Below are 24,973 nucleotides of genomic sequence, written 5' to 3'. Positions count from 1 at the left end.
CAGTGATAGATGACAACAGTGCACTGATAACGCCAATCAAATTCTTAGACCAAGCTTATAAAGAGTCAACTTTGTGATTTAAATATATTGCCTTATACCCTGAATTGAACTCATCTTTGTCCAGATCCAGGCTGTTTTTTAATATTTGATTTTAAAATACTTTGATTCTAAAACTTTTACTGACCACCTGATACTTGTGCTGATTGCGATGTTTTATGCATTTTATTGTAATCTTTTGATTAATACAATATAAGTATATTACCACTACAGTCGGAGCTGGCCTTTAGCATGGACGAGCTGGGCCAGTGCCCAGGGCGTCGAAATTCTGAAGGGCGCACGGAGCAGTGTGCATTAAGGTAATGACCAACAGCAGTACCCCTGTCATCTTTCTTCAGCCTGGTCCGTGTTCCTGCGTGCACGTTTTTGTCTGATTTCCCGGCAGGTGGCGCCCAGTGCAACAATCATTTTTGGCGCCCCCACACCCATGACCGCATCCCGGAGTCTCTCACTACCACCGGGAAAAAGCATCCCTCATCTCCTTAATCATAAAGTATTGCTAAACACAGTGCCGCCCCTGAGGTCAGCGCCCCCTCCACAGGTCAGCGCCCAGTGCGGCCGCACCTGTCGCACTGTCCTAAAGCCGGCCCTGTTTCCCGGTTCAAAGTGGTTTTAATCCTTCATTATCATACAGTGCCCAATGTTGTTAACACCTCAATGCCACCTTCCCTGCCCTCCTTTCCCTGCTGACAATCACCATTAAAACCATCATCAGCGTGAGGCAGCAAAGCAATCGGTGATTTGGGTGCCCTGGGGGAGGTCCGGAGACGTTTATGTTCAGGGGCCAGTCACTGCTCAGCCAGCAGGTTCTGACCACTGAACTCAAAACGTGTCCCCTGCTGCCTCGTTTAATTCGTTAGCATCAGCAAGGGTGCCACACCTATTAAGGCAGTGCACTAAATGGTTCACCTGATACTTCAGGAACACATCAATCTCTTCAGCTAAGGAACATTGTCTCTGAAGAGATTTTGAGATGTCACTTCCCATGAAGACATGAATAACACTACCTATTTTCTTCTGGCCGAGTTTAGGGACCCTGTTAATGAGTTTCATATGAATATTATCTATTTGTGTATTTTTGTGTCTTTCAGCAGCATGATATTTGTTGTAAATTAAAATCTAGCAAGTGGCCAGTAATTTACCGATATGGCGGGTATTTTCAATTCAGTGCCGATAAAAAAAATAAAAAAATAAACAAGGTTGGTTCCACTTTGATATGTAAACTTAAAATAAAAAATACGAATTAACACCTCAAATATGCTTTAGAGCTGTCTAAACTATTCGTACACGTTTATAAAAAGTAAATATAAGCCAAATAATATCGAGAATATAAAAACATAAAATATGACATGCATTTTTCTCTAAGAAAGGTGCCAAATCTAGTTCTTGTTATGGACTGATGATGAGTGGGTCTCACTTTGTTAGTGTCAAATCTTTCTTGTGTGGGCGTGGCTTGTTTGGTATCTTTCTTTTCCCCAGATCGGGCTTCTTCTGTCAGGTTGCTGCGCTCCCATCACCCTAATAGCACTGCACCGGGAAAGGCCTGGCAGGTGCATCTTACGGGGATGGCATCTGAGAAGGACGCAAGCCAAGAGAGCAACCTGGGTGCCTACTCTCCGGTGGATTACATGAGCATCACCAGCTTCCCGCGGCTGCCCGAGGATGAGGCGGGCGGTGGGGACAGCGGGCTCCGCTGCCGCAAGGAGGAGGACGCCTTCCTGGTTGAGGGGGACACCGGTGGGTCTGACGGAATGTATGTTGAGAATATATTAGTCTTTCCCCAGGATGAGGAGGCATTATGTATACCCTCCACGTGAGCCCACTGCTTAGAATGAGCCCACGCAGCTCCATTAACACCTTGTGTACAGGTGGTGCCTTGTAATTCAGCGCCCAGCGCTTCCGCCAGCACTGGTGAACCCCTTATTGAGCCTGTAAATGCGCTGCACCATGTGATTTATACGTACTGTGCCCCCTCCAGGAGCGCAACTAGACCCTACCTTCGTAGATGGTGGGGGGGGGGGGGCACTAACACTTTCAGCAAGTGGTGTGAGTCAAGCATTCCAAGCAATGTGGGCAGAGCTATCTTTATTGCCAGAAAGAAGGAAGGACTTAACAAACGATGGCGTTGAAACATATTGGACAAACCCAATTGGATTATGATTGAAAGATTGTACTTGTTACCCCTAGATTCCTTACCTGGGTTCAGTTGTTTGGTGGCACGCCTGGGCACTGGGGCCATATTGTTGATGGGCGGTGTTTGATCCATTTGTGCCGGTTTTGGGGTATTACCCCTCATCAGCCAGGCTAGCTTAAATCCAATGGCGTTGCGAGCGCAGGACCCACGTCCGGGCATACCCTTCCCACTAGGGCAAAAATGCAACACAAAAAAATGATAGATGAAATGCTGAACATTGTCAAACATTCACCCCCATGTCACAGATCTGGGTTTAATCCATCGTTATTTCGCTTGCCACGCCATTCCAGTTTGGACTCAGCCATGGATGCTTGTTTCTGGTTCAGGGAGGACCTGGCCTGGCAGTTCGGGCTGGACTGCTCCCATGAGGAGGAGGGTCAAGACTGATTTGCATATGGCTGGGTCCAACTGAGGTGCCATGGTGAGCAAAAGAACGATGGGTTGGGATACTACTCCAAGTGATCACCAGTGGTTAGAGAAATTGAAAGCATTCCTCCTATCGCGTGTTTCATGTGCTGTCTTAAGTGGCATGGGTATGCCCAGACGTTGGTCCCACGCTCACTGTTTCAGTGGATTCAAGCTAGCCTGGCTGAGGAGGGGGTGATACCCCGAAACCGATCCCAGGATACTTGTTTCCTGTTAAGGGAGGACCTGACTTGGCAGTTTGGGATGGACTGTTCCCATGAGGAACAGAGTCAAGACTGATTTGCATATGGCTGGGTCTTGACTGAGGTGACATGGTGAGCAAAAGAAGGATGGGTTGGGATGCTATCCCAAGCGATCGCCAGGGTTAGACAAATTGTAAGCCTTCCTCCCATCACCTTTTGTGTGTTTCATGTACCGCCCTAAGTGGCATGGGTATGCCCAGACGTGGCTCCCGTGCTCACTTTCAAGCTAGCCTGGCTGAGGAGGGGTGATACCCCGAAACCGGTCCTAGGATGCTTGTTTCTGGTTCAAGGAGTACGTGGCCTGGCAGTTCGGGCTGGACTGTTCCCATGAGGAGCAGGGTCAAAACTGATTTGCATATGGCTGGGTCCAAACTGAGGTGACATGCTGAGCAAAAAAACGATGGGTTGGGATGCTACGCAGAGCGATCGTTAGCGGTTAGAAAAATTGCAAGCATTCCTCCCACCACCTTTTGTGTGTTTCAAGGTGTTGTTCATAGTTCAGCTCGATTGACTACAGAGCTATTAAAGACAACACAGGTCTGCTGTTGATTCTGCTGGCCTACAAGTGTTTGCAGCATTGATCAGGTATTCTGTGATCAAAAGGCTAAAGGCGATTAACTATTTTGAGTGGTGAAAATGTTAGTCATTTGGATTGAAAAGGATAGTGGAGGGAGGGATAGAAGAGAGAAAAAGGTTTGCATTTATATAGAGCTTACTAGCCCTGACGAGCCATCAGAGCTCTTTTTATGCATGTAGTACGCTACTCCGGAACCCATAAAGGATTATTGGTGAATTAGTATAATGAAATCTGAAAGTAATTTGAGTGGTAGATATGTAAGACAGTTACTTGGATTGAAAAGGATAGTGGAGGGATCAAAGGAAAAAGGTTTGCATTTATATAGCGCTTACTACCCCTGATGAGGCGTCAAAGCATTTTTTCTGCAAATAGCACGCAACTCCGGAACCTATAAAGGATTAGTAGTAAATTAGTAAAGTGAAAATATGAAAGTAATTTGAGTGGTGGATATGTTAATTAGGTATTTGGATTGAGAAGGATAGTGGAGGGATAGAAGAGGGAAAAAGGTTTGCATTTAAATAGCGCTTGCTACCCCTGATAAGGTGTTGAAGTGCTTTCTCTGTGAGTAGCATACTACTACGGGACCCCTAAAGGATTAATATAGTGAAAATATGAAACTAATTTGAGTGGTGGATATGTTAATCAGTTATTTGGATTGAGAAGGATAGTGAAGTGATAGAGGAGAAAAGGTTTGCATTTATAGAGCGCTTACTACCCCATACGAGGCGTTGAAGTACTTTTTTTGTGAGTAGCACACTTCTCCAGAACCCATAAAGGATTAGTTGTGAATTAGGTATAGTGAAAATATGAAAGTAATTTGAGTCGGGGACATGGTAGTCCGTTTTTTTATTTGAGAAGGATAGTAGAGGGATGGAGGTAAAAAGTTTTGTATTTATATAGCGCTTTCTACCCCTGACGAGGTGTCGAAATGCTTTTTCAGTGAGTAGCAAGCTACTCCGGAACCCATAAACGATTAGTGGTGAATTAGTATAGAGAAATATGAAAGTATTTTTAGTGGTGGACATGTTAGTTATTTTGATTGAGGTGGATAGTGGAGGGATAAAGGGAAAACAGTTTGCATTTATATAGTGCTTACTACCCCTGACAAGGCGTTGAATCGCTTTTTCTGCGAATAACATGCTACATTGGAACCCATTATGGATTAGTAGTGAATTAGTATAGTGAAAATATGAAAGTAATTTGAGTGGCAGATATGTTAGTTAGTTATTTGGATCGGGAAGGATAGCGTGGGATAGAAGAGGGAAAAAAGTTTTCCTTTATATAGTGCTTACTACCCCTGACGAGGTGTCAAAGCAAATTTTTTGCAAGTAGCACGCTACTCCGAAACCCTTAGTGGATTAGTAGTGAATTAGAATAGTGGAATTATGAAAGTATTTTGAGAGGTGCATATGTTAGTTAGTTATTTGGATTGAGAGGGATAGTGGGTTGATATAAGAGGGAAAAAGGTTTGCCTTTATATAGCGCTTGCTATCCCTGATAAGGTATTGAAGTGCTTTTTCGGCGAGTAGCACGCTACTTCGGAATCCATAAAGGATTAGTAGTGAATTAATATAGTGAAAACATGAAAGTAATTTGAGAGGTGGATATGTAAGTCAGTTACTTGGATTGAGAAGGATAGTGGAAGGATTGAGGGAAAAAGGTTTGCATTTAAATAGCACTGCTACTCCTGATTAGGTGTTGAATTTAAGTATGACGGGGAGAGCACTATTGAATACCGCCACCGGGGGCGCACTTTGTTTACTATGTTGGGAGTGTCATAGTTGTCTTAAAAATGTCATTTATGTGATTTTTATAATTGTGTGGTAGGTTGTAGACCTGAAAAGAAGCATATTAGCGCTATGAAGACAATTTCCCGCCTTTTCTTGACATGCGTGGTTGCGGGTCTACCCATGTTTACTGGGAAGTAACGCTTTCCTGTCTTTGTCCTATTCCTTTTATAAATAAACAATTATTATCATCTTTCCCTGACTAGCTACCAACACGCCATCTTTAAATCGCTTCGCGGCCTCCTCGAGTGTAGGGAAGCGCTATCCGAATGCTACGGTATAACACACAGGCCTGCTGGGAGCCTAGTCCAGGCACTCACTGCCCTGTCTGTGAAATAATATCCCATATCTTACCCCACCCCCTCTCCAGCCTCGATGCCGCCTGTGGTTATTGCAGCCTCTGCTCACTTACACACTCTGTTTATTTCCCCAAGGCTCTCTGTCTCTACTTACATTTCTGACCCTTTCTCATAAGACTCGTGGCTTCTTCCAAACAACATGTCAATGGCCCATCTCTGGCTTGGCTCTGTTCTCTCTTACTCCTTGTGGTGGTCTGGTATTCATCCCAGAATCGCAGTCAGTCACCCAGATATGACCACCCATTGATGCATTAATGACACAGCCTGTGGGTATATAAAGGGATGTAACTGTCCAAACACACCTTTCATCGTGTAGCTGCTGTGAGCTTGTGCAAATTTAACATTTCTCAAAACTGTTTGACCAAATGGAATCGCTCAACAAACCCAAAGGGTCCATCCGAAAGGAAACCAGATAAACCACTCCAAGATCTCTAGTCCGTTTGGTCTCTTTTGATACTCTTGTCTCTAGATCAGTGGTACTGCATACCACGTTTTGTAAATCCATAGTCCTCACCATACCTTTGTATCTCTGCCACTGGAGTATCGGCCCTACTGGTTTAAAGTTCTGCTTCAATGCGCTAACCATAATCCTTTGACTAACTTCTCAAATGTATATTATGCATGGTTATGTACGTGTTTGTGCAGTATGTGCATGAGTGTACCAGCGTAGATGGAAATTGATTTTTTTCTCAGGCAGTGGAGGTGTTTTGTTGACATTCCCAAAGCTAGAGGTAGGAAATGTGGACAAGCGCGCACGTTGCACTGACGTTATTTCACTGAAACCGAAACTGAAATGAGCCTTCAAGCACATTTCAGTTTCACTTTCTACGTGCTCAGGGGGCTATCTCAGCCCCCTGAGCACGTAGAAAGACGGGAGGGGTATCATTGAATAGGGGAGAATCTCCCCAGTGGATCCCTGCTTGGGGATCGCCCCAGGATGGCGATCCCCATTAGACACCAGGGAGGAGGGAGCGGCCCCTTGGGCAAGGGCCTTCGCTCCCCCATAAAAAAATGGCATAATTCAGTCTTTCTGCCCCCCCCCCCCCCCGGGGGGCAGAAAGCCCACTAAACGCCAGGGATTTTTTATTGCCATATGTAATTAGGGTGGGGGCTGCCCAAAACGGGCATGCCAGTGCCCCCACCCCAACACCATTACAGCCTCTCTGCCCCCCCGGGGAGCAGATGGGGGCAGCAGCCCTCGATCTGCCGACTTGGCGCCAGGGATTTTTTTGTTGCCATATGTAATTAGGGTGGGGCTGCCCAAAACGGGCATGCCAATGCCCCACCCCCAGCCACCATTACAGCCTTTCTGACCCACCCTGGCAGCAGGCCCCAATCTGCCCCCCCCGGGACAGAAAGCCCACTTGACGCCAGGGATTTTTGTATTGGCATATGTAATTAGGGTGGGGGCTGCCCAATACGGGCATGCCAATGCCCCCCCCCCCCCCCCCCCCGGGGAGCAGATGGGGGCAGCAGCCCTCGATCTGCCGACTTGGTGCCAGGGATTTGTTTGTTGCCATATGTAATTAGGGTGGGGCTGCCCAAAATGGGCATGCCAATGCCCCACCCCCAGCCACCATTACAGCTTTTCAGCCCCCCCTGGGGGGCATATGAGGGCAGTAGCATAAAGCCCACTAGACGCCAGGGATTTTTTTGGGGGGCAATTTTAATTAGAGTAGGGGCCGCCCAAAATGGGTATACCAATGCCCCCACCCCCGCAAAAAATAGCCACAGTCTTTCTGCCCCCCTTGGGGGCATATCGGGGTGAACTCCCCCTCCACCAATTCCCCCCCAGGGCCGCAAAAAGCCCACTAGGCACCAACTTTTATTTAGCAATGTGCCTACCTGTGGGTTTTGGGCCCTAGTGCAGCCGGCACATAGGGAAACCTAGCACACCTGTACATTTTTTAAAACTAGACACCTAGGGGAATCCAGAATGGGGTGACTTGACTGGCTCTCACCAGGTTCTGTTACCCAGAATCCCTTGCAAACCTCAAACTTTGTAAAAAAAAAAACACATTTTCCTAACAGTTCTGTTGTGGGATAGCTCTGGAATCTGCGTGGATCCACACATTTCCTTCTACACAGCATTCCCCCAGGTTTCCCGATAAAAATGGTACCTCTCTTGCGTGGCTGGGTCAAGTGCCCGCGTCAGGCAAGGGCCCAAAACCTAGTGAGGCGACATCAAAATTACCTATCACAAACCAACCTGGTTTTCAAGGGGGGTTCCATGAGTTTTTGTTTTTGGCCCCGGGCTCGGCGGCCATCTAGGGAAACCTACCAAACCCACACATTTCTGAAAACTAGACACCCGGGGGATTCCAGGGAGGTGTGGGAAAGTTGTGGCATCACCGGGCTGACACAAATTTCCTATCACCCAGCTTTCCCCCAGGGTCTCCCGATAAAAATGGTGCCTCACTCGTGTGGGAGGCCCAAGTACCCGTGACAGCCAAGGGCCAAAACGTATTGAGGCAACATCAAAAAAGCCTATCACAAAACAACCTGGTTTTGCAAGGGGGGGGTCACCTGGGTTTTTGGCCCCGTGCTCGGCAGCCAGCTAGGGAAACCTACCAAACCCACACATTTCTGAAAACTAGACACCCGGGGAATCATAGGGAGGTATGGCTTGTGTGGATCCGTCAACTTTTTCTTACCCAGAATCCCCTGCAATCCTCAAATTTGGCTGAAAAAATTACTTTTTCCACACATTTTTGTGTGGGAAAGTTGTGGCATTACCGGGCTGACACAAATTCTCTACAACCCAGCGTTCCCCCAGGTCTCCCGATAAAAATCCCCCAGGTCTCCCGATAAAAATGGTGCCTCACTCGTGTGGGAGGCCTAAGTACCCGCGACAAACAAGGGCCTCTCGCGGGTACTTGGGCCTCCCACACGAGTGAGGCACCATTTTTATTGGGAGACCTGGGTGAACGCTGGGTGGTGGGAAATTTGTGTTAGCCCGGTGATGCCACAACTTTCCCACACAAAAATATGTTGAAAGAGTGATTTATTCAGCTAAATTTGAGGTTTGCAGGGGATTTTGGGTAAGAAAACGTTGGGGGATCCATGCAAGCAATACCTCCCCGAAATCCCCCGGGTGTATAGTTTTCAAAAATGTATAGGTTTGCTAGGTTTCCCTAGGTGCCGGCGTTCCTGAAATGCCGCCACCCCGTGGCACGACTGTCTTCACCGACCCTGTTTTTCTACATCACTGCTGCCCCTGATGAAGGGCCACACCGGCCCGAAATGCATTGGGCTACACCGAGTTATGAATTGAAATACACTTGTCTGTGATGTTGGAATATTTTTTGAAGAAACGCCTTCTTTAAGAATTTACTTGAATTATTTACATGAATAAACTTAATTACCGTATTTACCATCGCATGATTGATTTCTCCACCGGAGTGCAATTCGAGTGACACGCTCTTGGACAGAACGTGCTTCCTTCCGGTCCTGGGACATCCTTTGTCCTCTCCCGGTTCCTGGTTCTACTGGTCCTGGGACTAGCTTTGTCCTCACCCGCTCCTGGTCCAAGGCTCACTCCCTCAGTCCTTTCCCTGGATTGGCTTGTGGAATCTTTTTCTTCCCAAAGTACACTTCCAGGTTCTGGACCCACTGTCCAAACCGTAGACATTTGTCCCCTCCTGGTTCTCAGTTAAAGTTAAGAGCTTCCTGACCAACATCCAGATGTGGAACGTTAGACCCTGTTCTGGGTCCTCTGACCTACTTCTGGTCGCCATATCGGTCATGAGCATTGTGCTCTCTTCAACGATTGTTTTTTTTTTGTCCACTCTTTGTTGTGGGACGACCTTTGTCCCCTCTTGCACGACCTTTGTCCCCTCTTGAACAGCCTTTGTCCAATCCTACTTCTGGGACAGCTTGGGACAACTCGCTTATGGGCTCACTTTCAATTAATTGAACTCTTCGCCCTGCTCTAGAGCTCTCTGTGTCGAGCAGATGCTAGTTGTGGGGCGCTTGTCCCTATTAATGGTGCTTTGCCCATTTCAGATTCTAAAAGACTTAGTTCTGAAACTTGTTTTGTGCCGGTCCTGAACCTTTCTTTACTGCCGGTCGTGGTTCTGTGACATGTTGACAAGCTTCTATTCATAGGACCATATTGGGATGTTCTACTTGGTCTTCTTCTCTGGTCTCAGTAATTTTTTATTTATTTTTTTAGTTATTTGTGTAGCTTCTAGTTGTGAAACCTTCTATTTCTTTTAGTACCCAGTCCTTGTTCTAGGTCGTATGACCTGCTTCCGGTTCTTGACTTTCCCGATTCTGGACTGAACTGCTTCCGGTTTTTGACTTTCCCGGTTCTGGACTCTGTCCTTGTTCCGGGACCTTCTCATTTTCACACAAAATGCTTTAGATTTGTCTCGGTTTTCAAATGCAGGTTCAAATTGTAACCTTCCTATTGCTGGTTTCATGAAAAGGAACCACACATTAAATACTTCAAAAGTCCACAAGATGGCACCGTTGTCCAGAATTTCACACTGTTACTGGCTTTAATTCACTTACGAGTGCACGCAATATCCTCTCAATTGTGGTTCATATATCCAAGTAGCTAAGATACAGTTAGTGGTGTGTAAACGCAAATTTTCACTGACACTATATGACAAAAGTACTTTACGGAACATGTCCGTTTTGTTTTTTTGATTGTGCATGTGGTAGGAGGCCAGCGATCTCAAATATTATCAAAGCAGTAAATAAATGGCATCTGTCCCAAAATACACGCGCATCCCAAACTGTCTCTAAAACGGCTGGTAGCGCATCCCATAGATACCGCTTGGGCTTCTCTTACCTTGAGATTGCCTAGCAAAATGTCAGTTCTTTTCTTCGAGCTTGGGCAGGCTTGAGTCGTGACGCTTCAAAACATATAAACTGCCTCTAAAACGGCTGGTAGACGTTGCCATTTTCGCTACCTCAACTATGCCGTCGCTGCTCCTGATAGCACAGAGCTCTTTGCGGAGCAGTACGCAGCGTTGCGTTGTTCCCGTAACCATGGGAACGAAACAGCAAGATGGCTGACTGACGTCGCGTCGTGACGTTTCCCGTTGCTCTCCTCTTCAGCTAGACGCCGGTAAATGGGACAATGCACAGACGCTGAGACACAAGACGCAGCCTCTCCGCTAGAACCCGCGAAGATACTCCGACGTCATCAGAGCACAGATGACCGCTCAACAGAAGGATCTCTCTGCGCAACAACTGCAAGGCAGTCAATGTAAAGTAGGATCGCTCACCTGTGATTGAGCATAACGTCTCTTGGCACTTGCACCGGAAAGTCACCCCTCATGAAGCAGTGTGGCAAAGTCCTTAAAGTTAGTTTTACTTTCTATTCCTTATCTTTTTTTTTTTTTTAAATAACTGCGGCTGATTTCTCCTTTTCTTGGTGATTCTATCGGTTTCTTCTTCTTATTGCGGTTTAAGACTTCTTTCATACAGCGAGTTTCTTGTCTCTGGAATATAGCAGGTTCCTTGTTTCTTATACCTTGTTTCTTGCTGCAGTTGGGTGGCACGCAATCTTGGGTTCTTGTTGCGAGGTGTTGCTCGTGCTGCGCTGTGCTTCCTCCTTGGTCTGGTCAGCCAAATCGTCGCCAAAATGTTGTAAGTAGATTAGGTAGGCAGCAAGACACGTCATCAAGTTAAAAGATAGATTTATTAAGATAGCACAGCAGAGCGTTACACCTAGCCAGCTGACCAGACCATCAACTGACAAGAGTAGAACACTCTGGTACAAGTTAGAACACTCACAGGTATTCTGGGAGGCTAAGGAGATAAGAACACTAAGGAAGGACTAATGACAACTGTCAGCCATATTACATGAAGAATCAATATACAGCATTTCCCCAGATGCCGGCAGAGCTAGGGTTCAAAATCTACAGCTATGCACTTTGCAAAAAAAGGGTCTGTTTTCACTGTAAAAATAAAGAGTGTCCACGTTGCGTTTTGGAACGCTTCCTGTCACAGGCAATAGGCCTACCCACACAAGTGAGGTACCATTTTTATCGGGAGACTTAGGGTAACACAGAATTGTAGAGCAACTGTTATTACCTATTGACGTTCGATGCATTTCTGCCTTCCAAATGAAAGACAATGTGTAAAAAAGAAGTCATTTTGAAAAATGACCTATAAGTCTCATGCTAGTATGGGTACTCACAATTTCGGAAATGTGCAAATATCTACTGTTTCTAAACTCTATATTTTGTTCCAATTACAGAAATACATAGGTGTATTTCATACCGATTTTTCCATGTATATATTTTCCCAAATTAATTGCTATATACCCGGAACATAATGAAAAAACACTGCAAGACGCTGCTCATTTATTGGCTCTGGGTTCGTCGGGTTCTTGGTGAACCTACAAGTCCTATATATCCCCACAGCCAGAAATGTCTAGCTGATGTAACGGTATATTGCTTTCAAACAGCTGTCACAATTAGAAGAAGTTACAGGTGAAAACGTTGGCACAAATGACTGTTTTTTTCAACTAATTTTCAATTTTTCCTATATTCAACTGTTAGTTTCTGTAAAGAAACCTTAAAGGATCTACACAAATGACCCCTTGCTGAATTCAGAATTTTGTCTACTTTTCTAAAATGTATAGCTTTCCAGGATCCATTATTGCTTTCATATCCATTTCTACCATTAACTGGAAGGAGGTTGAAATCACAACAAATAGCAAAAATAGGCTATGTCCCAGAAAAATGCCAAAACTGTGTAAAAAATGTTGGTTTTCTGACAAAAGTCTGCTTGTCCCTGAAAGCTGGGAAGATGGTGATTTCAGCACCACAACCCCTTTTTTGATACCATTTGCAGGGAAAAAAACAGACGCTTTCATCTGTAGCCCTTTTTTCCCATTTTTCTCAAAAAAGCCAACATTTTGCTGTATTTTGCTAATTTCTGATCCCCTTCCAGGGGCATCCACAAACTCTGGGTACCTTTAGAATCCGCATGATGTTGGAAAAAAAGGAAGCAAATTTGGCGTGGATACCTTATGTGGTCAAAAGGTTACAGGGGCCTAAGCGCCAACTACTCCAAATAGCCAAAAAAAAGGCTTAGCACGGGGGGGGGGGGGATTGGGGGAGGCCTAGCAGCTCCAAACTCACTAACCTAACGGAGACCTGCCTCATCTCCCAAGGTGCAGCAGCCCAAGTTCCATTGTATATTATTCTACCTGCAAGCATTACCTATTCTGGTACCTATGCTGGTACTCTATTTTAAGTGTGTACATTATAGTCCTCTTATTATCCAAGTAAAGCACTGTACTGGGCAAACAGATATTGTGCTGCTGGCTGGCTGAGTTCTGGTTGGTGCACCCCACTCCACCTCCCTGAGAAGCCTCTGACTGCTTGCCGTTGCTACCACTGATACTCAAGTGCTGAAGGTGGTGTATTTAGCCCAATTTGCATAGCTACAGTAGGATGGATTCCCGTACATCAGAGGCAAACATCACTTGCACCCAAGGGTGAAGCCCAGTAGGCCATGCTTGCCTCATGGCCCCCTGAACAGGGTTTGACAAGTCCTATAATAAAAAGGACTATATGCCTCTTAACTCTATATACACACTGCCATTCACCTAATTCTAATTTTTTAATGGGAGTCGAGGGCACAATGGGTGCTGATAGGAATGGTGCAAGATCCTTGGCCCTAAAGGCATCAAAGCAAAGCAGTGAACGGAAGGTAATTTTGAATAAACAGTGTTCTAAACACCACTTCACTGATTCTGGATATCACCATTATTCAAGAACACTTGATATAACTCCATGTGTTGTTCTTGAAGAGTTCATGTACATGTATTGTGCGTCGTAGATTTTTTGAGCTCCTTCTTGGGTGTGTTTCAATACTTCTGATACTTACTTTTTCGGTCTAGTTTGACAGCGCAACTATCGCCATAGCTTGCATGATCAACAGAAAAGGAACTTCTAGAGCTAGGACTGGGAGAGCCTGTTGGTTCTACACATGTGTTTTACCTTGAATACAGCACTTGATTGGGTAGAAGTTGTGTGCTGCTGCCCGCAAATACTGCTTGCTGCAGTGCTGTTGGCTCCTGATGGGTGTTCCCTTACCTAACATGGATGCCACATTAAAATGTAATGACCTGACAATGATCTTTCAATCAAGATGTGATTGTATTGGCTAAGAGTATTGCTCCAATATCTGGCAGCAGTATGACCGGTAGATGAAATGATGAATAGAGCTTGCCAATAAAGGTTTTCCCTCATCTAAAATGGCTGTTGGGTCTACCATGACGACACAGTGGTGTCTGAGCCGTGACAAAAACCTTCACAAATAAAGGAAGACATCGACGCCTCTTAGCTATGCAAAGACAGCTATTTACTGTTGTGACAGCGAGAGATACCTTCAACACACACAACATGGACTGTGCCTCAGTCTTCTCAGTCTTTCTCTAATTGCTCCTCGCAGGCAACTCTTTTTATGCACGATCGTACAATGGTTTATTACAAACAGTAAATAAGTGACTTTCAAGTTACAGATTTAAGAATGAAAAAAATCACCCAAAGACACATGATCCCATAAACCCCAGATTCTGACGCAATCCATGACTTATTCTTTATTACATTCCCAACAATTGTTAGTAAATGAAGCATTCTTCTGCACGTTAATGCATATTAGTTCATGGTAAATGTAATGTAAGTGAAGTGTGTGGTTTCCGCATTGTGCACCTAAGACCTCCATGTGCTTTTAACTAATTTACTTCCCTGCACCCATTGTCTAATCAGGCACTTTTAGATCTCCCTGTGCTCTGAGCTAATTGATTTTTCTGGACCCATTGTCTAATCCGGCCACAATCTGGAAGCACAATGTGCCTGCCGGTGTACTCGTATGCCAAAAATCATAAATGCTTTCAAGTTTACTAAACACGAGTTAACTTTAACTAAAAACCCTTGCAGGTTTCCTATTCCATTATGCCCTCAAGTGAACGTTTCACCTTACTCGTGTCAGTGCAGGATTTGGGCCTTAACTGTTTTTTACCGAACAGTTGTGTATTTTCTGCATGGGTTTGTTGTTGCGCTATATTTTTGTATTTTATATTTTTTACGGTATGCTTAATTTTACATTTCCTATAACACAGAGAACACTTCCACAGTTTCTGACCCTCCAATAGATGTAGTGGTTGCTGCTGTCACAGTATATGGTCCCATTCCCAAAAAGCCTCCAGCCAATCCTTTCTCCAGCACCAACCCACAGCCTCAATCACAACCAGCTCTCCTCTCCCACACCATCCTCAAGATGCTCATCTCACTCTCCTTTCCAGTAGCAGCCCCTGCAGCGCACTAGAGTAATGGAGTCCAGTGAGGCACATATGCTAGTCTGCTTTGTAATTTCAGGAGCAGCAAAAACAGGTGTGGCCACAGGTGATCCACCTTTCCCCGTTCCTTTATAAAGGCCAACAGGGATTGGGTGCAGGTTCAGAAATTAAATCACATCTAGAGCCTGTGCCCACCTACACTGCACCCTCAAGCTGCAGTCTCCACTCGTTTCTCACTCCAGGCCACAGCCTCAAATGTATTGCTTCACTCATAGACTGTTCTGCTTGTTCCTCCTTCTGCAGCCTTCACCTGCTTTCCCATCCTGTACCACATACCCACTCCCTCCCAGCTCATCCCCACAGTCTGAGGCTGATCTTGCCTCCCACACCAGCCCCCAGAGCCTCAGCCAAAACTCCCTTTCTGTACTATCTCACACTCTCACTACACTTTTCCCTCTTGCACCAGCCTAGTCGCAGATAAAACTGAATAGGCATCTAGTACTACGAGAAGAGCAGATATTCTGTGGGTGTATTTGTAGACCTATTTGCATATTCATGAGTGTCGGGTAATTTAATGTGTGCTGTGTGAGAGATGTGCCTGTGTAAGTGCTGGTTGACTGAGTGGTGTGAGCGCAGGGTTAGTGGAGTAAGTGCTGAGTGAAAGGTGTGCCCATGCTGGTGTAGGGCGAGTGGTGTGCCCAAGTAAGAGGTGCACGAATAGTGTGTCCATGTGAGCTGAGAATAAGCTGTGTAATGAGTGTGTGGAATCCAGTTTAGGGTGCGGAGTGTTTTTAGCACCTGCCTCAAAGGGGTGTTATTCATTTGGTACAAAACTAACTACTGCTGTTAGCAGATAGGGCTTTTCATAACAAAAACTGTAGAACCCTGGAACACCCATTCACTGCCGTTGGAACGCCCACGTGACGCTAAGTAAAGCAAAGCAGCGCAATGTGCTGCTCTGTGTTACTTTAAGGGCAACTTTGAAAAGCTGCAGAGTGTGAGAAAGTGCCATCTTTCTTGCATGGTATGCCCCCACTTTTTGCTAAATTGCTGAATGTACTTCGATTGAGTGTACCCTGGGTTCCTGCCAATCAGGTGCCCAGGGCCTATGTTCCTTCCTTAAACCACACAAACTCCAAATTGGCAAACCCTAGCCACATGTCAGCCCCTAGTAAATGGTACCCTAGGTACCCAGGGCCTTGTGACCAGGGAAGGCCTCTAAGGGCTGCAGCACTCATTGTGCCACCCTCAGAGGCCCTGTACCCTTACACACACACACTGCCCTTGCAGGCTGAGTGTCTGGGTGCAGGACAAAACAAAGAGTCGACATGGCACACATCACTGTGTACCATGCCCATCACCTACACTGCCAAGGCATATGCCAGCCACCCCTCTAGCTGGGTGCATTACGCCTATGGTGTGGGCACAGGAGCAGGAGCCCTGTGCCCCTACAGTACCCGGGTCCATTCCTGGGCACTGTAAGTGCAGTGCTGTCATTTAAGGATACATGGTGCTGAGAGCTTGTCAAACACGAGCTCCACAGCACCATACTGGCAACACTGAAGCCTGGGAAGTTTGGTATCAAACTTCTCAGCACATTGAACCCACACTGATGCCAGTGTGGGATTTAATGTACTAAGCACCCCAGAGGGCATCTTAGAAGATGCCCCCTTACAGCTAACTTGCAATCCACGTCTGCTCTGAGGCTGCCCAGGCTGCCACACAGCAGACACGTTGCTGGACCCCTGGGTGGGAGAGCCCCTGCTCTCCCGGGCCTGCAACAATGCACATCCTGGGTGAGGTGAGAAATCTCCTCCCCCAGGATGAGCAAAGGGAAGCTTCAAAGGCATGCCGCCAGTTGGAGTTTCCCCAGGCCACTGCAACCCCCCACTCTGGCGGGAAGCTTGGCCGGAAACCCCATACAAGGACAGGGGATGTGCCAGCCTGCCCACCCCACCCCTCAGGTGGGGGAGGCGAGGTGAAGCACATCTCCGGGCTCTCGCCATCTTGAAGATGGGAGGCCCTACCCTATCAGGATTAGGCTACTGCCCCCCTCCCACAGGAGAGAGGCAGGATAGGGGGTGTACCCACCCCAGGACAAGGACCCATTGGTCCCTGGCCTTCACCTACCTGTAACGCCCCTAAATCTAGTATTTAGGGGCCCCCTGAACCTTCCTTCCCCAGATTCCAGATAGAAAAACGACAAGAAGAGCAAGAAGAACAAAGACCTGCCCTGCAGCTGCTAAAAAGAGAAGAAGACACCAACTGCTTTGGCCCCAGCCCCACCGGCCTGTCGACTCTCGAACCTGCACCAGCGCGGCATCCCACGTGGCCAGCAACCTCACCAACCCCGGAGGACCTGGCTACCCTTTAGCTCTAAGCCCCTGGGACTCCCACGAGTAGAGGCTCTACTCAAGAAACCTACTTGCTATCCCTGGCACCAGCCCGGGACCGCGGACCCAACACACTCTGCACCAGCCAAGCCTGGCCAGTGCCGGAGTGGACAAAGACCCTGAGGACGACCCCACGGCGACTGTGACCCCGAGTCCGGCACCCAAGGACCCCCCTCGACATCCCGGAAGAAGCCTGCAGCCTCAGAACCAAGTGCCACCCCAGCCGCGACCAACCAGAGGGTAAGATTCCCGACGTCAAAAGGCACCCCTGCACCCGGCGCCCTGCGACCCCCTGTGCCCAATCCCGGGGTACCCACCTAACCTACAACTACCCAACTTACCTCTCGAAGTGGTGGTGGCACCTGAAACATCCTCGTCCCCGAGCCTGCAGCCTCTTTCCAAACCGGAACATTCCCATTGATTTCCATTGAGCGCCCTAAGGCTCAAAAGCACCCTGCACCCAGCCGCCCGAGTGGCCCTGGCAGTGCCCTCTCTACTCTAACCTACTTCCCCACTTGCCCTGAGTAAGTGACCAGGAGCCCAGCTCCCACAGCCGCGTGGCTTGCCAGACAGCAGCCACCAACCAAGGCCCCCCTATCCCTCATAGGATAACATTGGGCCCAACTCTCTCTGCACCCGGCCGTCCTGAAACCGCTGAGGGTGAACCAACTGTGCTTACCTGACACTGGGGGACCCCTGAGTCCATGCCCGGAATTTCAACATTACCAGTCGAGTACTTACCCTTAAACCGCTAACTTCATTTTCCTCATAGGGTAACATTGACTGGCTTTTTCTTCAAAAATCTTCTAAGTGTGAACTTTTCAAAACTGCAAAAATTCACCAAAAATCAGCCAAGTGACAAAAACGAATTTACTCACCTGCTCCTAGGTGAGCTCCCAGTGCTGGATCTTGGTGCCCAGCCCTGACTCTGAAAAGTGTTCACAACTATACTTACTTCTAACTCATTTTTCTCCCATAGGAAACCATTGTCTGCTTTTCTGTGAAATTTCTTCTAAGTGTCTACTTTTGCAAATTTGAAATATTCTTTTAAAATCGTACCATTTCTGCAAACGAAATTACTTACCTGCTTTTGATAAGGACCCCAGTCCTGGGTCTAGGCACCCAGTCCTGGATTACTAAAGTAACGATAAAGTACTCTACCTGCAATTTGAATTTCTTGCCATAGAGATCCATTGAATGTTTTCTGTGAAATATTTTCTAAGTGCTAACTTTTGAAATAGCTAAATATTATCTAAAAATTCTTACAGTTATTAAGTCGACTTTCCTCACTTGATTCTGAATACTGACCCCAGGCTGGTTCTAGGATCCAGACCTGGAATTCCAAAAGTAATCTGAAAAGTAATTTATTACAAATAACCTGAATTTACCATTGAGCTCAATGCATTGTTATGTTTAGGAAATAGGATTGTTTATTGCAACCAACTGTGACTGTTTTACAAATTTATTGCTTGAAACAAAAGTATTTATATTCAACCTCTCATTCTGAGAAAGTATATTTTTATCCCCTTGTGGTTCTAAAAATAAAACAAGCATATATTTTATATATACAAATCATTGGCCTAGAGTTCAGTTATTGAGTGTGTGAAACCATTTGCTGACTGAGTGTGTACAATAAATGCTTTACACTGTCCTCTGGTACTGCCTTACTGCTCGACCAAGCTACCACTTTTGAGAGTAAGGTCATACCTAACTTTGACCTCTATCAGCCTCTGGGGGACTGTGGACTCTGTACACCCTGTACCTATTAGGGAACAGTATATACAGAGCCACTTTCTCACATTGGTGGATCAGCGGTGGGATACAAACTTGCATTTGTTGGACTACTTGGTTACCATCTGATCACACGACAGAACTCTTAAAAATTGCCTTTAGAATTCTGATTGGTTTTTCCAAAATTACTAAAAGTCTTGCTAGGGCCTTGCTTAAGTCCCATTAGAATTTTAGAAAAATAAAAGTCACTATAGTCAGGGTAGAGGGTTAGAACTGTCAGGTTAGAATGTCTCAAACAAACCCAGCTATTAGTGATAATAATAACATGGACCTGGTGGAGGAGCTCGACCTCACACCTTACTTACACTTGTCTTTCAAGGAATTGAGGTCCTTATGTAAACTCAAAAATTTACAAATGGGTCAGCATCCATCCAAACAAGGGCTCCAGGAGCTCCTGGCTGAGTATGCTAAAGACCACCCATCTGAACATGGTGATGGCCAGTCAGATGAGGAAAGGGAAACAGGGGAGGAGGACAGCAACCTCCCCATACTATTCCCTAGGGAGGAGATGGCACCCATACCCTCCAACTCAAGACATAGCATCTGGGCACCTAGAGACCACACAGGTGGCTCTGGTCCCAGAGACAACACTGGGGGACCCCCCAGTGAAGAGGACAGCCTTGTGAGGCTGGCCAAAAGAATAGATCTAGAGTCCAGGCTGCTGGCTCTAGAAAAGGAAAGGAGAGAGATGGGTTTAGCACCCATCAATGGTGGCAGCAATAATAAAAACAAGGATAGGGAGGAAACTTCTGACCTTAAAATCCCCAAAGGGATTGTCCCTAAATTTGAGGAAGGTGATGATATCACCAAATGGTTCACAGCCTTTGAGAGGGCTTGTGATATCAGGAAAGTAAAGAAACCTCTCTGGGGGGCACTCCTGTGGGAACTGTTCTCTGGTAACTGCAGGGACAGGCTTCTGACCCTCTCTGGGCCAGAAGCAGGATCCTATGACCTCATGAAGAAAGCTCTGATTGAGGGATTTGGATTCACCACTGAGGAGTATAGAATTAGGTTCAGGGGGGCTCACAAAACCCAGACCCAGTCCTGGATTGATTTTGTAGATTTCTCAGTGAAGACACTGGATGGTTGGTTAGCTGGACATGGTGTGCAGGATTTTACTGGATTGTACAATTTATTCATGAAGGAACATATTTTGAGTAACTGCACAAATGAAAAGTTGCATCAGCATTTGGTAGACCTAGGTCTAATTTCTCCCCAAGAATTGGGAAAGAAGGCGGACCACTGGGTCAAGACTAGGGTGACCAAGACAACCACTGGGGGTGACCAAAAGAAGGTGGTCACAAAACCTCCCCAGGGGAAAGGTGGTGAGAATCCCCAAGATAAAAAGTCTGAGTCTTCCAAAGGGCCCCAAAAACCTGTTCAGGTGGGTGGGACCCAAACTACTCCCTATGTGCCCCAACCATATAGGGGGAAGAACTTTGATCCCTTAAAGGCCTTTTGTAATACCTGTAAGAAGCAGGGACACCTAACTGTATCTTGCCCCCAAAACAAAGCCCCTAAGGCACCCAGTACAGCCACTCCTGGGGCAGCAAGTATACAAATGGGATCAGAGGTGTACCCTGAGCAAATCTGGGAACACACTGAAGCAAGTTTAGTCTCCTTGGGAGAAGTGGAGTTTGCCACTGTGGCTGTGTGGCCCCCCAACTTGAAGAAATACTTACAGTACCCCTGGGTGAATGGAACTAGGGTAGAAGCTCTGAGGGATACAGGTGCCAGTGTCACTATGGTGAAAGACACACTGGTTTCCCCTGAGCAATACTTGATTGGGAAGTCTTACCCAGTCACCAACGCTGACAGTGTCACCACTAGTCATCCCATGGCCATGGTAACATTAGGCTGGGGGGGGGTTACTGGCCTGAAACAGGTAGTGGTCTCTCCAAAGTTGCCAGCTGCATGTCTGCTTGGAAATGATCTGGAAACCTCAGCCTGGGCTGAGGTTGAGTTAAAGGCCCATGCAGCCATGCTGGGCATCCCTGAATTGGTGTGTGTGCAAACCAGAGCACAGAGCAAGAGGAAGGGTGAAAAAGTAGGTTTGGAGCCTGGAATAATGGCCCAACCAACCAAGAGGAAGGACAAGAAGACTGGGGGACCAGCTTCTGTACAGCCCAACACTCAGAACCCCTCTCCCCCTGGAGAGGATGTAGATACCTCTGAGGGAACTGAGTCCATGGAGCTTGACCCTTACCAGGTTGAACTCTTGGGCCCAGGGGGACCCTCTAGGGAAGAGCTGTGCCAGGGTCAGCGAGACTGTCCCACTCTTGAAAGCCTGAGACAACAAGCTGCTTCAGAAGCCAGGGGAGATGTCAGTGGTACCCACAGAGCTTATTGGGAAGAGGGATTACTGTATGCTGAGGCAAGAGACCCCACTCCTGGAGCCACCAGGAGGGTGGTAGTGCCACAGAAGTACAGGGAGTTCCTCCTAACTTTGGCTCATGACATCCCCCTAGCTGGACATCTGGGGCAATCCAAAACTTGGGAAAGGTTAGTGAGTCACTTTTACTGGCCCCAGATGCACCAAAAGGTGAAGGAGTTTGTCAGCTCCTGTGTTACCTGTCAGGCCAGTGGCAAGACAGGTGGCCACCCAAAGGCCCCCCTCATTCCACTACCAGTGGTGGGGGTCCCCTTTGAAAGGGTAGGCGTGGACATTGTGGGTCCACTCGAACCTCCCACAGCCTCAGGGAACAAATTCATTCTAGTAGTAGTGGATCATGCTACTAGGTACCCTGAAGCAATTCCACTTAGGACTACTACAGCTCCTGCAGTAGCCAAGGCCCTCCTGGGTGTCTTCACCAGGGTGGGTTTTCCTAAGGAGGTGGTTTCAGACAGAGGTTCCAACTTCATGTCTGCTTACCTAACACACATGTGGAAAGAGTGTGGAGTGCAGTACAAGTTTACTACACCCTACCACCCACAAACCAATGGCCTTGTTGAGAGGTTCAACAAGACATTGAAAGGTATGATCATGGGACTCCCTGAGAAACTCAAAAGGAGGTGGGATGTCCTATTACCATGCTTGCTTTTCGCCTACAGGGAAGTGCCACAGAAGGGAGTAGGTTTCTCACCCTTTGAACTTCTGTTTGGTCATCCTGTAAGGGGACCACTGTGTCTTGTAAAGGAGGGCTGGGAGAGGCCTCTTCAAGAACCCAAACAGGACATAGTGGACTATGTGCTTGGCCTAAGGTCCAGAATGGCTGAGTATATGGAAAAAGCATCCAAGAACCTTGAGGCCAGCCAGGAGCTCCAGAAGCACTGGTATGACCAAAAAGCTGCACTGGTTGAATTTCAACCAGGGCAACAGGTGTGGGTTTTGGAGCCAGTGGCACCAAGGGCTCTCCAAGACAAATGGAGTGGCCCTTACCCTATCCTAGAGAGAAAGAGTGAGGTCACCTATCTAGTTGACCTGGGCACTAGCAGGACACCCAAAAGGGTCATCCATGTGAACCGCCTTAAACTCTACAATGATAGGGCTGACATCACCATGCTGATGGTGACTGATGAAGAACAGGAAGCAGAGAGTGAGCCACTCCCTGACCTCCTATCCTACAGCCCAAAAGATGGGTCAGTAGATGGTGTGATTTTTTCAGACACCCTCTCTGCCCAACAGCAGACTGACTGCAAGCAAGTCTTGCAACAATATGCTAGCCTCTTTTCCCTGACCCCTGGTCTGACAAGCTGGTGTACCCATGATGTGGACACTGGTGACAGTGCACCTGTCAAGAACAAAATCTATCGACAGTCAGATCAAGTCAAGGAAAGCATCAAAGCTGAGGTCAGCAAGATGCTGGAGTTAGGGGTCATTGAGCCTTCAGAGAGCCCCTGGGCTAGCCCAGTGGTTCTGGTCCCCAAACCTCATCAACAGGGTGAAAAGAGAGAGATGAGGTTCTGTGTGGACTATAGAGGGCTCAACTCTGTCACCAAGACAGATGCTCACCCTATCCCAAGAGCAGATGAACTGATAGACAAATTGGGGGCTGCCAAATTTCTCAGTACCTTTGACTTAACTGCAGGGTACTGGCAGATTGGCATGGCCCCAGGAGCAAAAGAAAAGACAGCATTCTCCACCCCTGATGGGCATTATCAGTTTACTGTGATGCCCTTTGGGTTAAAGAATGCCCCTGCCACCTTCCAGAGGTTGGTGAACCATGTCCTGGCTGGGTTGGAGTCCTTTAGTGCAGCTTATCTTGATGATATTGCTGTCTTTAGCTCCACCTGGCAGGATCACCTGATCCACCTTGGGAAGGTTTTAGAGGCTCTGCAGAGTGCAGGTCTCACTATCAAGGCATCCAAATGCCAGATAGGGCAGGGCACAGTGGTGTACTTGGGCCACCTTGTAGGTGGAGGCCAGGTACAGCCCTTACAACCCAAAATCCAGGCCATCATGGACTGGATAGCTCCAACAACCCAGACCCAAGTCAGGGCATTCCTTGGCTTGACTGGGTACTACAGGAGGTTTGTGAAGGGGTATGGGTCCATTGTGACCCCCCTCACAGAACTCACCTCCAAGAAAATGCCCAAGAAAGTTAACTGGACAGTTAGTTGTCAAAAGGCTTTTGACACCCTAAAAGAAGCAATGTGCTCAGCACCAATTCTAAAAGCTCCAGATTATGCCAAGCAGTTCATAGTGCAGACTGATGCCTCTGAGCTAGGGATAGGAGCGGTCCTATCCCAGACCAATGATGAAGGCCAAGACCAACCTGTTGCTTTTATAAGCAGAAGACTACTCCCTAGAGAGCAGCGTTGGAGTGCCATTGAGAGGGAGGCCTTTGCTGTGGTTTGGTCCCTGAAAAAGCTGAGGCCATACTTGTTTGGCACTCACTTCCTAGTTCAAACTGACCACAGACCTCTCAGATGGCTAATGCAGATGAAAGGGGAAAATCCAAAACTACTGAGGTGGTCCATCTCCCTACAGGGAATGGACTTTGAAGTGGAACACAGACCAGGGACTGCCCATGCCAATGCAGATGGACTTTCCAGGTTCTTCCACTTAGACAATGAAGACTCCATAGGACAAGGTTAGTCTCATCACCTTTCGTTTGGGGGGGGGTTGTGTGAGAAAGTGCCATCTTTCTTGCATGGTATGCCCCCACTTTTTGCTAAATTGCTGAATGTACTTCGATTGAGTGTACCCTGGGTTCCTGCCAATCAGGTGCCCAGGGCCTATGTTCCTTCCTTAAACCACACAAACTCCAAATTGGCAAACCCTAGCCACATGTCAGCCCCTAGTAAATGGTACCCTAGGTACCCAGGGCCTTGTGACCAGGGAAGGCCTCTAAGGGCTGCAGCACTCATTGTGCCACCCTCAGAGGCCCTGTACCCTTACACACACACACTGCCCTTGCAGGCTGAGTGTCTGGGTGCAGGACAAAACAAAGAGTCGACATGGCACACATCACTGTGTACCATGCCCATCACCTACACTGCCAAGGCATATGCCAGCCACCCCTCTAGCTGGGTGCATTACGCCTATGGTGTGGGCACAGGAGCAGGAGCCCTGTGCCCCTACAGTACCCGGGTCCATTCCTGGGCACTGTAAGTGCAGTGCTGTCATTTAAGGATACATGGTGCTGAGAGCTTGTCAAACACGAGCTCCACAGCACCATACTGGCAACACTGAAGCCTGGGAAGTTTGGTATCAAACTTCTCAGCACATTGAACCCACACTGATGCCAGTGTGGGATTTAATGTACTAAGCACCCAAGAGGGCATCTTAGAAGATGCCCCCTTACAGCTAACTTGCAATCCACGTCTGCTCTGAGGCTGCCCAGGCTGCCACACAGCAGACACGTTGCTGGACCCCTGGGTGGGAGAGCCCCTGCTCTCCCGGGCCTGCAACAATGCACATCCTGGGTGAGGTGAGA

At 47.3% G+C, this 24,973-nt stretch overlaps 1 protein-coding gene across 1 annotated transcript in view; it reads left to right on the top strand.

Annotated features, from left to right (window-relative positions):
- The first annotated feature begins 1,547 nt into the window (after positions 1–1,547).
- The window catches only part of GGT7 (gamma-glutamyltransferase 7), a 278,286-nt gene continuing 254,860 nt past the window's right edge, over positions 1,548–24,973 (top strand). The window contains exon 1 of the mRNA XM_085619105.1: positions 1,548–1,794. Within this exon, the coding sequence (XP_085475231.1) occupies positions 1,623–1,794 (172 nt within the window). The 5' untranslated portion in view covers positions 1,548–1,622. The remainder of the gene's footprint in view (positions 1,795–24,973) is intronic.

This window comes from Triturus cristatus, chromosome 7 (assembly GCF_964204655.1).
Source record: "Triturus cristatus chromosome 7, aTriCri1.1, whole genome shotgun sequence".
Taxonomy (NCBI): domain Eukaryota; kingdom Metazoa; phylum Chordata; class Amphibia; order Caudata; family Salamandridae; genus Triturus; species Triturus cristatus.
Note: the sequence above shows the minus strand (reverse complement) of the source record. Positions and strands in the feature narration are given on the sequence as shown.